Source organism: Rattus norvegicus, chromosome 10, assembly GCF_036323735.1.
Source record: "Rattus norvegicus strain BN/NHsdMcwi chromosome 10, GRCr8, whole genome shotgun sequence".
In the NCBI taxonomy this organism is placed as follows: Eukaryota; Metazoa; Chordata; class Mammalia; order Rodentia; family Muridae; genus Rattus; species Rattus norvegicus.
The window spans coordinates 43,356,147-43,371,516 of NC_086028.1; the positions used below are offsets into that span (position 1 = coordinate 43,356,147).

A 15,370-nucleotide genomic window follows, 5' to 3' on the forward strand; every position below is an offset into this window, starting at 1 on the left:
GACTTGTGTCCCACAAAATTAAACACACATTCTGAACTTTCATAAAATGTAACAGAGGCACAACTCAAATAAGATTTCTGAATGGGCAAGAAGTATATCAACAAAGAAAATTTAAGAATAGAGAAAGAGTTCTACAAAAAAGTATGAATATGAAATGAGACATGATGGATCAGCCATAACCTCCGCATGAGACTGGGATCAACAGATGCATAGAGACAAGGAAGAGGAATATGCATTATGGGTTACTTTACAATTTCTTGGAAGAGGGAGCTCACACCCAGCCATTTCCTCATAGCCTCAGTGACATTCTTATTCCTAAAACTATAGATTAGTGGGTTCAACAGAGGTGTGAGTATGGTGTAAAACACAGACACTACCATGTCCTTCTCAGGGGTGTGGAGGGAGGCAGGGAGCATATAGTTATAGATAGCAGTGCCATAGAAGAGGATGACCACAGTCATGTGGGAGGAGCAGGTTGCAAGAGCCTTCTTCCTGCCCTCAGCTGAGTTCATCCTGAGAACAGTGAGGAGGATGGATGAATAGGATCCTGAAATGACTGTCACAGGAATGAGAAGCATGAGCACACAGCACACATACATGAAGGTCTCATAGAGCCAGGTGTCTGTGCAGGAGAGCTTTGTCACAGCAAGAACCTCACAGAAGAAGTGATAGATCTCCCGCGACCCACAGAATGGGAAGGTCATGGTGACAGGGGTGAACATGAAGCCATCTAAGGATCCCAGGAGCCAACATGAAGATATCAGGAGAAGACACACCCTGTGGTTCATAAGGACATGATACCGGAGTGGATGGCAGATGGCCACATAGCGGTCATAGGACATGGCAGCCAGAAGCAAAAATTCTGAACCTGCTAGTGTCAGGTAGAGGAACATCTGCATCCCACAGGCAGCAGCTGAGATCCTGTGGTTCCCCAGCACCTGGTCCATGAGCATGTTGGGGACAGTGACAGAAATGTACATCATGTCCATGAGAGACAGCTGGCTGATAAACAAGTACATGGGTGTGTGGAGGTGTGTGTCAGAGAGTATCAGCAGGATCAGGAGGGCATTCCCTGACAAGGCCATCAGGAAAACCACAAATATGACCCCAGCAAGCAGGGCAGGGTGTTTGGATTGACTTAAGAATCCTACCAGTGCAAAACCTGACTGTCCAGTGTAGTTGTTCATCCAGGTATTGATGTCCATGTGTGTCTCCTAGGCAACCAAGAATGTTTATGGTTAGTGACTTCTTACTGGTATACATAGAAGCCTACTATCCTGAGAAAATTTCTGGGTCTGCAGATTTGAAAATGATAATCTATTTATAATATATGGAATTTAAAAAATTAATAATTCACATCTGTCTATGTTTGGAGCCATTAACACTCAGAGTATAGCTGACAGAGTTCATGATCATGGTTTTTCCTCGTGACAGATAGTGTCTTCTATCAACAAGTTTTTGATATTTGCAAGATAACTTTTTGCTCTCAACAAAAATAGTGAATTACATCAGAAAATGAACCAATAAAAACCAGTGTAAGTGAAATATAAACAAGTAAACAAATAGACATTTTGTTCAGATGTTAATGTGTGCAAAAGTTCTTCTTAAGAATCATTGTACAGCTTCTTCTCCTAGCATAATATTTCATATACTCCCCAGATTAGCATTCATTGAGGAATGTAGTGTTTAAAATAATGTGGTCCTTCTTTAAAAGGGGGAACAAGAATACCCTTGGCAGGGAAGAGAGAGGCAAAGATTAAAACAGAGACAGAAGGAACACCCATTCAGAGCCTGCCCCACATGTGGCCCATACATATACAGCCACCCAATTAGACAAGATGGATGAAGCAAAGAAGTGCAGACCGACAGGAGCCGGATGTAGATCTCTCCTGAGAGACACAGCCAGAATACAGCAAATACAGAGGCGAATGCCAGCAGCAAACCACTGAACTGAGAATAGGACCCCCGTTGAAGGAATCAGAGAAAGAACTGGAAGAGCTTGAAGGGGCTCGAGACCCCATATGTACAACAATGCCAAGCAACCAGAGCTTCCAGGGACTAAGCCACTACCTAAAGACTATACATGGACTGACCCTGGACTCTGACCCCATAGGTAGCAATGAATATCCTAGTAAGAGCACCAGTGGAAGGGGAAGCCCTGGGTCCTGCTAAGACTGAGCCCCCAGTGAACATGATTTTTGGGGGGAGGGTGGCAATGGGGGGAGGGTGGGGAGGGGAACACCCGTACAGAAGGGGAGGGGGAGGGATTAGGGGGATGTTGGTCCGGAAACCGGGAAAGGGAATAACATTCTAAATGTAAATAAGAAATACTCAAGTTAATAAAAAAATAATGTGGTACTAGATTTAGGTTGAGTAATGCATACAGCCAACTTAAAATTGAATTTGAACTCTCATGTAACTTTATTTTGATCGATGAATGGTCTCTCAATGTACATTCATATAAACATATTCACATGAAAATGTAGACAAAATAATATATTGTGTTTCTCATCCAACACTGGTTAGACAGACTTTTTTGGAAATCCCACCTCTTCTGGTCTCTTCTTCTCTTAGTTCATCTCCTCACAGGTTGTCAATTTTCTTTAAGCTTCAGGTGACTGAGGGTTTAGCAGTCATTGCTGGTTTCCATGCCAGGGTGGGGCAGCAGCATCTTTGTGGCCTTTCAGCTGTTTCCTCATGGAGTCTGAGGACAAAGAACATAGCCCCAAGACATTCCTGACAGTCGTTCACCATTCCTTATACCCTACACTCACAGCCTGCCTCTGTGTTAGGTGCTGAGAGAATTCCAGGGACACATTAATCTTGATTGCACTGAACAAGTTCAGTGTCCGCCAATGCTGGGAAAATAGTATATAAATTCAATTTAAGTTGGAAGGTTTAAATAGGAACAACACAGTGAGAAGTACCTTGCCACAGAATACATCCATCCTTTCTGACCAGGCCCACTGTACTTTAAAAGAGAGATTTTTATACATTTTTATTCTATTTATTCATTCTTTTATTTATTATTTCTTAACAAGTAGATAGTATATTTTGGTAAGTATAAGCAGTAGGAAGGAAATGAAATCTCCACTTTCTAAGATGTTAGCAATATTTTCAAGGGATGGGTTGTTGAGAGAGCTATCATAACTCTTAGGAACATTTTACATATGTGTCAAGATTCTAAAAATGAAAACATTAAAGCAAACCAAATCCTGAGGTCATTGAAATATCCCGTACTGCCCGAGCTGCTGACGGAGCAGAGAAAGGCAAGCTTCTTGATGCCTTCACATAGATGAAAGACATTTCTGAGACCACTGGAATGATATGGGCAGAGATACAGATAAGAAATAGACTGCGAGATAGGAAGAAATAAAGTAGATTTGCATTTTACAAATATATATTTGTGAAAGGAAACTCAGATCTATTCAATAATGTAAGCTTTTCAACACTCACCTTTGTTTATCTGCTGACTCAGTTTATGATGATGGACACAGTGAAGAAAGACAGGGAGGGAGCCACAGGCCCTTAGAAGCCTGGCACACTATCTGCTGGTTGAGTGGAGGTCAGGAGGCAGGTGAGGGGCAGGAGGTGTGCTAGGATGATCGGAGTTCTCTTTTAAGTGGGGACCACTGGCATCAGAGTGATCAGGAACAGGGTGTGAAAACAGCAACAGATTATCAGCTAGCTTGTCCTTACTGCTGTGCCATTTGATGCCATGTGAACAGCTTTGTGCAATGTGAACCCTTTGCATTGCTAACAGTGAAGGCAGAGCAACAACAGAGCAGCATCCCAAGACAGCAGCATCCCTGAGCCTCCCTGGTGCTTCCACAGGACTCAACACACACTCTTCTTTTACAGAGGAGAAACTCAGGGTCTCATGCATCTGCCTCATGTCATACAATCAGTGCCAGACTGAGTGCTTACCCTGTAAGTAGGCACAGCATGGGCACCTGCCTGGCTTCTATGGGAAACATTACTCCTGTAGAGAGGTATGGTTTTACTTTAGATCACTCATTGCATGCTTCATATGACGAAACTTGAATAAAATGAGGACAATTATTTTTGCATTATTGTAACTCTCTCTCTTACTTTTCTTTTTTTTCTTTTGGAGCTGAGAACTGAACCCAGGGCCTTGCACTTACTAGGCTAGCGCTCTACCACTGAGGTAAATCCCCAACCCCTATTGTAACTCTCAAAACTTATGCACACTTGAAATTAAACAACCCTCCCACAGACAGTTTTGAAATGAATGCATTGTGATATGAATGCTCAAGACTGCAGAAGGAAGGGTGGCTGTGGAACAGATGACTACAACAATCCTGGTACTTGTGAGACTGAGGCAGGGATCATCAACATATGCAAGGCAAGACTCGTGTTGTTGTGAACACGTGTGTGTGTGTGTGTGTGTGTTTGTCTATGGAACACATACTGCTTCATTCATAATATAGAGAAAATTCTCAGTAAGGAAGCACTAAACAGAATCTTTAGGACCATCCTGGGTGTGCTAGTGTACACCTTTGACCCCAGCATTCAGAAGAAGAGGCATGTAGATCTGTGTTTGACACCATCCTGGTCTACAGACTGAGTTCCATGGCAGCCAGGGTGACACAGACAAACGCTGTCTCACAAAACCAAGAATGATTAGGAGGAGGCTGATTTCTCTCCTGATAATAAAAAGACAGTAAAAATAGGGGATAAACAAGATTCTGTAAGGAAGGAACAGAGAGTCCAGTGCCCATGCTGTGCTGTGCTGTGCTGTGTTGTGCTGTCAGGTGGACTTACCGTCAGATGGTGCTGCAGTCTGGGCCACAGTGGGCAAGAGACAGAAGCTACTTAAGTGTACAGGGAAAAGGAGGCAAGTGACGTCATTCTTGTCTGGACTAGGCTCACTGTCAGATAAAGATGTTTGTTGGTAACTCCCCTCTGGGACTTTAAAAAGAATGTTACTAGGAGAGCCAGGGATCCTACCAGAAACCTCTTCCAAAGCTTGATTTATCCTTCAGTTTTGTTATAGTGAAAAATTATAAGCAGTATAAAAAATAACCCTGAATAACACCATCATAAGTAAAATTCAGCCCTAACGTGTCAGTAATTGTATGTCCAGAACTTTATTCAGTACACAATTCTCTCTCTGTCTCTCTCTGTCTGTCTCTCTCTCTGTCTCTGTCTCTGTCTCTCTGTCTCTCTCTCTGCCTCTCTCTCTCTCTCTGTCTCTCTCTCTTTCCTCTTACTCTTTGTGTTCACCCAACATTCAGACAGCCTTCATAGGCATACACTTGAAGCTTGGGTTTCAGCTGCTATATTGTAAATGCAGGATAACCCCGAACCCTCATCCTTCTTGTCCTCCTCCAAGTCCATCAGTCTATGTTCTGCTGTAAGTCACAACCCATATTCTTTAGAGCTGCCTTCAGTGTAAATGTTTGCTTCAATATAAACAGAGACCTGAAGGATACAGAACATTCTATAAATGCAAATGTCTTAGAAGAAAATGCAAATCTTGACATTGCCAACAGCTAAGCAAAAGTCCCAGGTTAAAAGTCACTCTCTGTCTTAAACTGCAGGTAATTGTGAAGGACACTGTGTAGTCTGAGCTAGTCTACACAGGGTGGAAGACAGACCCAACTCTGTACTCTTAACCTGCAGCCAAATTGTACTGAAATTTTTCTGAATGTTAAAGGTTTCTAATCACTTTCCAACAACTTGCCACTGTTCCCATGCCATCCTCTGGTTCCACAGTGTCCTGTGTTCACATAGGCCAGCTCCTGAGCTCTGCCCTCTTTGGTACCCATGGATTTAGCCTACAGATGGAAGAGTGTCTTGAATCCTTTCACATTGATTTGAGTGCATTCCTGGGTAGACATTGGCAGGGGACAGGGAAAGGAATGGCGTCCTTCCCTATAGCTGCTGGTCTTGGGCAGCTGCATCAAATTTCATTGACAGAGGCTCTGTGGGACTGCAGGCTGTGTCCAGCACTTAAAGCATCTAACTAGGCATTGTTAGGACACAGTTGTCTTGGGTCTTTCATGGTCTCAGTAAAGGACTGCCTCAGTAAAGGACTGCAGCATCTATTGCAGCTGTCAAGGTGATAATATTCAATCTCAATGCCACCAGCCTGCCCTATGCCCTACATTATGTTCTCCAGCTTGAAAATGGAAGGCTTTGTAGAGTCCAGGAAACTGATCCATGAGGATCTCTGTTAGAGAAGAGAAATAAAAATTAGTTATCATCAAACGAATCTTAAGTAATAGGAAAGTGGTAAACCCATGCTGCAATCCGTTCATGTCATAGAAATGCAATAGGAAAAGAAATTTTTTTTATTAACTTGAGTATTTCTTATATACATTTCGAGTGTTATTCCCTTTCCCGGTTTCCCGGGCAAACATCCCCCTAATCCCTCCCCCTCCCCTTCTTTATGGCTATTCCCCTCCCCATCCTCCCCCCATTGCCGCCCTCCCCCCAACAATCTAGTTCACTGGGGGTTCAGTCTTAGCAGGACCCAGGGCTTCCCCTTCCACTGGTGCTCTTACTAGGATATTCATTGCTACCTATGAGGTCAGAGTCCAGGGTCAGTCCATGTATAGTCCTTAGGTAGTGACTTAGTCCCTGGAAGCTCTGGTTACTTGGCATTGCTGTGGAAAAGAAATTTTTATAACAGACAAATTTTTATAAACAAACAAGTTTATAAAGCTTATACACAGCACAATCTGCACAAGCTTTGCAAGGGACTCTGGGTAATTCCATGGGAGCCACAGTGTGGACACTGTGTTGAGATGAGGAAATCTGCTTGACCACTGTCTGAGTGTGTGAGGTCATTTTAGCTATTACTTCCTCTCTAGGCCTAAAAGATAGTTCTCATAACCTGAGCCTTTCAAATGGTTAGTCTGAAATCTAAAGAGTAAAATGTATATCTTCTTTTGACCCTGTTCTACCAGATTTTAACCTAGGTACCACCAGAAGTCCATCCCAGTGTGGGTGGAGATACCCTGCTCTACCAAGGGCCATACTGGCCAGAAGATCAGAGAGAAAACAGAAACTAAGAAACAAAACACACATCTAGCAAAGACAAACTCAGAAATCTGTGCCTCAACCTATTATCACCCCAAACCCAGATGCCTAGATGCCAGTAGAAGAACATAGCCTAAGCAGTTAAGGCCATAGGTCACCACCCGTGTCCAGATACACTACTCTTGCATGTCTGCCTATTTCAAGACAGGTGAACTCAGGAAAAATATCTTAAAATGAACTTTATGAAGATGATACAGGTTCTTAAAGAGGGAATGAATAAATTCCATAAAGAAAGCCAAGGCAGTTAAGGAAACAAACAAAATAGTTGAAGGATATTAATAAAACTAAGTAAGACCTGAAAATGGAACATGAACCAATACAGAAAACACAGAGGGATTTGTGTAATTGAAAGATCTAGGTAAGTAAAGGGGAACTACAGATGCAGGCATCAGCAACAGAATACAAGAGATGGAGATGCAAGAGAGAATCTCAAGTGTTGAAGAAATTGATACATTAGTGACAGAAAATATTAAATCTAAAAAATTCCTGACACAAAATATCCAAGAAACACAACACCTAAGATTAATACTAATAGAAAAAGAAACATCCCAGATTATATTGTTAACAAATTCATAGAAGAAAGTTTTCCTAACCTAAAGAAGGAAATGCCTGTACAGGTACAAGAAGCTTTCAGAATGCCAAATCAATTGGACCAGAAAAGAAAATTCCCTGGTCATGTAATAATCAAACATTAAACAGACAGAGCAAAGATATGATATTGAAAGCTATAAAGGAAAAAGTCCAAGTAACATATAAATGCAGACAATGAGAACTACACCTGAGTTGTCAATGGTGAATCTCAGAATCAGAGTGCCTGGAAAGAAGCCCTCTATTCTACAAAACCAGTGATACTTCACCTGAGAGACTATGCTCACCATAGATGGAGAAAATAAAACATTTCACAATAAGGTCTAATCACCTTTTAATCACTATAGATGGAGAAAATAAAACATTCCACAATAAGGTCTAATTTAAACAATATCTGGACACAAATCTGGCTGTATAGAAGGAGAAACCTAACCCAAGAAGGTTACCCATATGTATGAAAACACAAGAAATAAATGATCTCATATCAATAAAAACTAAATAAGGGAAGAACAGACACATCACCGCCACCACCAACACCACCATCTCTACCACCATTATCAGCCCCAAGATCAGGACCATCACCACCACCAAGAACAGAAAGCAAACATCATTGGTCATTGAGACCTTTTTATATCAATATATTTAATTCCCTATTCATAGATACAGGCAAACAGAATGGATGTACAAATAGGAACATTTAATATGTAACAATAAAGATTTCAAACCAAAATTAATCAAAAGGGGCAGGGAGGAACACTTACTGTCTGTCAAGGGAAAAAAGTATCAAAATGATCTTTTAAATTAGACATTGAACCCCACATATTGATTGTGGTAGGGTTCAATACCTAATGCTCACCAACAGCCTGGTCATCAAGGCAAAAAGAAAACAGGGAAATACTGGAGGCAACAGAAAAAACAAAGCTGTCAATCTTCCAGCAGTGTATTTTCCAATAGCACAGCATGCTATCTGCAGTTGAGGCAGGAGAAAATTTGTCCTGGTTACTAGCTTGCCACATATGAGCCAAACTCTACAAGAAGATTTTTCAATCCTCATCATGTTATTTGAGGAACAATGCGAATGCTTGTACCATACAGTCTCATTGACAAAAACCTCTAAAATTAATATTAATAAAAGAGCTTTAAATGCCATATTCTGTAGAAGAGCTCTGAAGGTTTTTAAGACTGTCTGTCTGTCTGTCTATCTATCTATCTATCTATCTATCTATCTATCTATCTATCTATCTATCTATCTATCTATCTATCTATCTATGACCATAAATTTGATTGTCTGACTACTATTCAGACCCTCGAATGTGACCTCTCTTATTTTGTTTCCTCCCTGCCCAAGCATACTCTTCCCTAAAATGAGGGCAAACATCCACTGAACGACCAACCCCCCTTTACCCCCACATCTTGGGAATGGGGGTGTTGCTCTCTTAAAATCACTTCCTGCTGTCTGGGGTCTCATTTTCTCTTGGGGTGTCCAAAGACAATTGCCATATTGATTAGTTTTAAGAAGGCTAGCTGTAGCATGTATCGTCCAGTTTTTGCATGTTAAGAAAGTTCAGGGCTTGAATGAAGTCCTGGCTAAAACAGTCTGTGATGTTGTATGATCTAGCTAGCTGTTTAGTAATTGTCCTGGATGCAGATCTTTGAGGGAACAGAATTGAGGCCATCTGAGAATGCTGGAATAAATATGTCTCAGTGTCTCAGTATCATTTTCAGCATCCCTTTCTGCATCCCAGAGGGTGAGCCTTATTAGGACCTCTTTAAATTCACTGGTATCTGTTCATTGGTGTTTGTAAAGATATGAACTCTCATAGATAATATTCATTTCTGCATTAGCATATGTATAGAATGCGAAGTGTGGACAGAGTGGTTAAAGATGACTCTCTGCTCTCTGAGTAGATAAAGCATATATTTTTCTTTAAAAGTCAGTTTAGAACATATACCAAAACAATAAAGTAAACTTTTATCTATGCCAAAGGTTTACTTTGGCTCACACTTCCAAAGTGGATAAATTCTGTCACAGTAGGGAAGGTCTGAGGCTGGCCTGTCACATTGCATCTGCAGTCTGCAAACAGTTTGCATAGGAAGTGAGGCCAGGCTATCAGATCTCGTTGGCTATTGGGGACATTTTACATTCAAAGTACAGCAGCAGAGTAGTGAACCTATAAACCCAGTGCCCAGGAAACAGAGGAGAGACAGGAAGAAGTTGGCTAGGTAAACTAGCTCAGTCTTCAAGCTCTGAATTTATATGAAGGAACCTGCCTCAATCTGGGAGAGGAGAGCAACTGAGAGAGACATCTATGTCAACATTTGACCTCCATATACCTAAGCACACACCAACACATGTACCCACATGCAAGTGTATCCCCTACACGAACATACATATGCATAAAGAACCCAAACAAAAACAGACTCAGCATAAGACTAGTTATACCTTTTCTCACTGTTACCTGCAGGCCTTCTAGTCAGAGAATCCTGGTGGCTGGGGCATGTCAGTGTCTACTGTAGCCCTGTTCACAAAGGCTATGGGGCCAATGCAGGTACCCAACACAGAATGGGTATACACAGTGTGGTTTTATTTCTGCCACAAAGAGGAAGAGACTATTGTTACTTGCAGAAAAAAGGACACAACTGGAGATAATCCTATCAAATGAATTAAACCAGCATCAGAAACACTAATATCATGTTTTCAGTCATGTACAGCTCCTGACTTGTACACAGACATGTGATATCATGTGTATATACATGTCACATATAAAAGTAAAACCATCAAGGGGACAGATGGGACTAACAGGAGGGTAAGAGGTATGTTGATCAGAAAATGTTTTTAACTGAAAAAAAAGAAAGAATTCTGATTTAATATTCTTTTTGGCTTTGATTTTGATTTTTGAACATGAACTTCTCTGTGTAGCCCTGGAACTCCCTATGTAGACCAGGCTGGCCCCAAACTCACAGAGATTCACTTGCCTCTGTCTCCCAAGTGCTGGGATTGATGGAGTGCAGCACCACATCTGGCCATTCAAACACAAGTTTTTAAGCAAGAATTTGATTTTTTTTGTAATTTTATATAACTGAGGACATTCTCAAGAACACCATTACTGTAATAACAGGAAAATTCATCATTGTGCATTTGATTATCATTTCTCCTGTTTCATGAATGTATTAGTGACATTTGATCTATCTGTTCTACTTACCATTTTTTTAGGTTCTTTTCTGTGTCTTAACATCATTTTTTATTGGATATATTTCTTTATTTACATTTCAAATGTTATTTCCCTTCCCAGTTTCCTGTCCATATGCACCCATAAGCTCCTCATACCCCATAAGGGTGTTCCCCCCATCCACCCCCTCTTAACACCCCAGCCTTCCAACATTCCATGTCACTGGGGGTCTAACTTTGGCAGAACCAAGGGCTTCTCCTTCCACTGATGCCCAACATGGCCACCATTTGCTACATATGCAGTTGGAACTATGGTTCAGTCTATGTATATATAGTCTTTGGGTAGTGGTTTAGTCGTTGGAAGCTCTGGTTGGTTGGCATTGTTGTTCTTATGGGGTCTCAAGCCTCTTCAGCTCTTTCAGTCCTTTTTCGGATTCCTTCAACTGGGGTCCTATTCTCAGTTCAGTGGTTTGCTGCTGGCATTTGCCTCCATATTTGACATGTTCTGGCTGTGTCTCTCAGGAGAGATCTATATCCTGTTCTTGAAGATCAGCATGCACTTCTTAGCTTCATTCATCTTATCTAGTTTTGGTGGATATATATATATATATATATATATATGTATATGTATATATATATATGTATGTATGTACACACACACACACACACACACACACACACACACACACACACACACACACATATATATATATATGGCACATGAGCCACATGAGGGGAAGGCTCTAAATGGCATTCCTTCAGTCTCTGCTCTAAACTGTGCCTATATATCCCGTTTTATGGATATTTTTGTTCCCCTTTTAAGAAGGAGTGAAGCATACCCACTTTGCTCATCCTTCTTGAGCTTCATGTGGTCTGTGGATTGCATCTTGGGTAATTCACACTTTCGGGATAATATCCACTTATCAGTGAGTGCATACCATGTGTGTTTTTCTGTGATTGGGTTACATCACTCAGTATGATATTTTCTAGTTCAATTCATTTGCCTATGAATTTCATGAAGCCATTGTTTTTGATAGCTGAGTAGCACTTCATTGTGTAGATGTACCACATTTTCTGAATCCATTCCTCTGTTGAAAGGCATCTGGGTTCTTTCCATCTTCTGGCTATTATAAATAGGGCTGCTATGAACATAGTGGAGCAGGCGTCTTTGTTGTATGTTGGAGCATCTTTTGGGTGTATGCCCAAGAGAGGTATAGCTGGGTCCTCAGGTAGTGGAATGTCAAATGTTTTGAGGAATCTCCAGACTGATTTCCAGAGCAGTTGTACCAGTTTGCAATCCCACAAAAAATGGAGGGGTGTTCCTCTTTCTCCACATCCTCTCCAGCATTTATTGCTGATTGACTCTTATCTTAGCCATTCTAACTGGTGTGAGTTGAAATCTCAGGGTTGTTTAGATTTGCATTTCCCTGATGACTATGGATGTCAAACATTTCTTTAGGTGCATCTCAGCCATTTGATATTCCTCAGCTGAGAATTCTTTGTTTATCTCTGTACCTCATTTTTAATAGGGTTATTTGGCTCTCTTGAGGCTAACTTCTTGAGTTCTTTGTATATTTTGGATATTATCCTTCTATGGGATGTCGGATTGGTAAAGATCTTTTCCCAATCTGTTGGTTGCAGTTTTGTCCTAACAACAGTGTCCTCTGCCTTACAGAAGCTTTGTAGTTTTATGAGGTCCCATTTGTCGATTCTTGATCTTAGAGCATAAGCCATTGGTGTTTTGTTCAGGAAATTTTCCCCAGTGCCCATGTGTTCATGACTCTTCCCCACTTTTCCTTCTATTGGTTTGAGTTTATCTGGTTTGATGTGGAGGTCCTTGATCCACTTGGACTTAAGCTTTGTACAGGGCAATAAGATGGATCAATTTGCATTCTTTTTCATGTTGATCTCCAGTTGAACCAACACCATTTGTTGAAAATGCTATCTTTTTTCCCATTGGATTGTTTTAGCTCCTTTGTAAAAGATCAAGTGACCATAGGTGTGTGAGTTCATTTCTGGGTCTTCAATTCTGTTCCACTGATCTACCTGCCTGTCTCTGTATCAATACTATACAGTTTTTATGTCTATTGGTCTATAATACTGCTTGAGGTCAGGAATGGTGATTCCCTCAGAAATCTTTTGTTTTTGAGGATAGTTTTCATTATTCTGTTTTTTTTTGTTATTCTGAATGAATTTGCAAATTGCTCTTTCTATCTCTATAAAGACTTGAGTTGGAAATTTGATGGGGATTGAATTGAATCTGTAGATTGCTTTTGGCAAAATGGCCATTTTTACTATATTAATCCTGACAATCCATGACCATGTAAGGTCTTTCCATTTTCTGAGATCTTCGATTTTTTTCTTCAGAGACTAGAAGTTCTTATCAAATAGGTCTTTCACTTGCTTGGTTAAAGCCACACCGAGGTATTTTTTATTATTTGGGACTATTGTGCAGGGTGTGATTTCCCTAATTTCTTTCTCAGTCTGTTTATCCTTTGAGTAGAAAAAGGCTACTGATTTGTTTGAGTTAATTTTAACCTTGGCACTTTGCTGAAGTTGTTTATTAAGTTTAATAGTTCTCTGGTGGAACTTTTGGGGTCACTTAAGTATACTATCATGTCTTCTGCAAATAGTGATATTTTGACTTCTTCCCTTCCAATTTGTTTCCTTTGACCTCCTCTCAATGTCTGATTGCTCTAGCTAGGACTTTGATTAGTATATTAAATACGTAAGGAGAGAGTGGGTAGCCTTGTCTAGTCCCTGATTTTAGTTGGATTGCTTCAATTTTCTCTCCATTTTAGTTTGATGTTAGCTACTGGTTTGCTGTATATTGCTTTTACTATGTTTAGGTATGGGCCTTGAACTGCTGATCTTTCCAAGATTTATTTTTATCATGAGCAGGTATTGAATTGTGTCAAATGCTTTCTCAGCATCTGATGAAATGATCATGTGGTTTTTATCTTTGAGTTTGTTTATATAGTGGATTAAGTTGATGGATTTCGGTATATTGAACCATCCCTGTGTCCCTGGGATGAAGCCTACTTGATCGCTTTGATGTGTTCTTGGATTTGGTTTGCAAGAATTTTATTGAGTATTTTTGTGTTGATATTCATAAGAGAAATTGGTCTCAAGTTCTCTTTCTTTCTTGGGTCTTTGTGTGGCTTAGATATAAGAGTAATTGTGGCTTCACAGATGGAATTTGGTCGTGATCTGTTTGTTTGTTTTTTTTTTTTTTTGTGCAATACTATTTGGACAGTATTGGTATGAGGTCTTATATAAAGTTCTGATAGAATTCTCCACTAAACCCATATGGTCCTAGACTCTTTTTGATTTGGAGACTTTTAATTCCTGCTTCTATTCCTTTAGGAGTTATGGGGTTGGGGTTTATTGTTCCTGATTTAACTTTGGTACCTTGTATCAGTCTAGAAAATTGCCCATTTTTCCAGGTTTTCCAGTTTTGTTGAATATAGGCTTTTATACTAGAATCTGATGATTTTTTTGAATTTCCTCAGATTCTGTTGTTATGTCTCCCTTTTTTGTTTATGATTTTGTTAATTTGGATACACTCTCTGTGACTTGTGGTTGGTCTGGCTAAGGGTTTATCTATCTTGTTGATTTTCTCAAAGAACCATCTCTTGGTTTTGTCAATTCTTTGTATAGTCCTTTTTGTTTCTACTTGGTTGATTTTAGCCCTGAGTTTGATTATTTCCTGCTTTGTACTCCTTTTGGGTTTATTTATTTCTTTTTGTTCTAGAACTTTTAGGTTTGCTGTCAAGCTGCTGATGTATGCTCTCTCCCGTTTCTTTCTGCAGGCACTCAGATCTATGAGTTTTCGTCTTAGCACAGCTTTCATTGTGTTCCATAAGTTTGGGTATGTTGTATCTTCATTTTCATTAAATTCTAAGAAGTCTTTAATTTCTTCCTTTTCCAAGTTGTCATTGAGTATCGTAGTTCAACTTCTATGTGTATGTGGGCCTTCTGTTGTTATTGTTGTTATTGAACACTAGCCTTTGTCTGTGGTGATCTGATAGGATGTATGGGATTATTTCTATCTTCCTGTATCTGTTGAGGCCTGTTTTTGACCGAGTATACGGTCAATTTTGGAGAAGGTTCCATGCGTTGCTGAGAAGAATGTATATCCTTTTGTTTTAGGATGTAATGTCCTATAAATCTCTTAAATCCATTTGGTTCATAACTTCTTTTAGTTTCTCTATATCTCTGTTTAATTTCTGTTTCCATGATCTGTCCCTTGATGAGAGTGGGGGCTTATCATCCTATTATTGTGTGAGTTGCAATGTGTGATCTGATCTTTAGTAGGTTTCTTTTATGAATGTAGGTGTCCTTGCATTTGGAGAATAGATATATAGGATTGAGAGTTCATCTTGGTGTATTTTTCCTTTGATGAAAATGAAGTGTCTTTCTTTATCTTCTTTGATAACTTTTGCTTGATAGTCAATTTCATTCAATATTTGAATGGCTACTCCAGTTTGTTTCTTGGACCATTTGTTTGGAAAGTTGTTTTCCAGCCTTTTACTCTGAGGTAGT

The 15,370-nt window shown here is 40.1% G+C and overlaps 1 protein-coding gene across 1 annotated transcript; it reads right to left on the reverse strand.

Annotated features, from left to right (window-relative positions):
- Positions 1-242: 242 nt before the first annotated feature.
- Or2t48d (olfactory receptor family 2 subfamily T member 48D) lies at positions 243-1,187 on the reverse strand. Its single transcript, NM_001000007.1, has one exon. It carries the CDS (start codon positions 1,185-1,187, stop codon positions 243-245), a length of 945 nt encoding a protein of 314 aa, NP_001000007.1.
- Between the last annotated feature and the right edge of the window lie 14,183 nt (positions 1,188-15,370).

Excerpts from the sequence above, each read along its gene's own strand:
- Or2t48d (NM_001000007.1), bottom strand. The coding sequence starts at position 1,187 with ATGAACAACTACACTGGACAGTCAGGTTTTGCACTGGTAGGATTCTTA.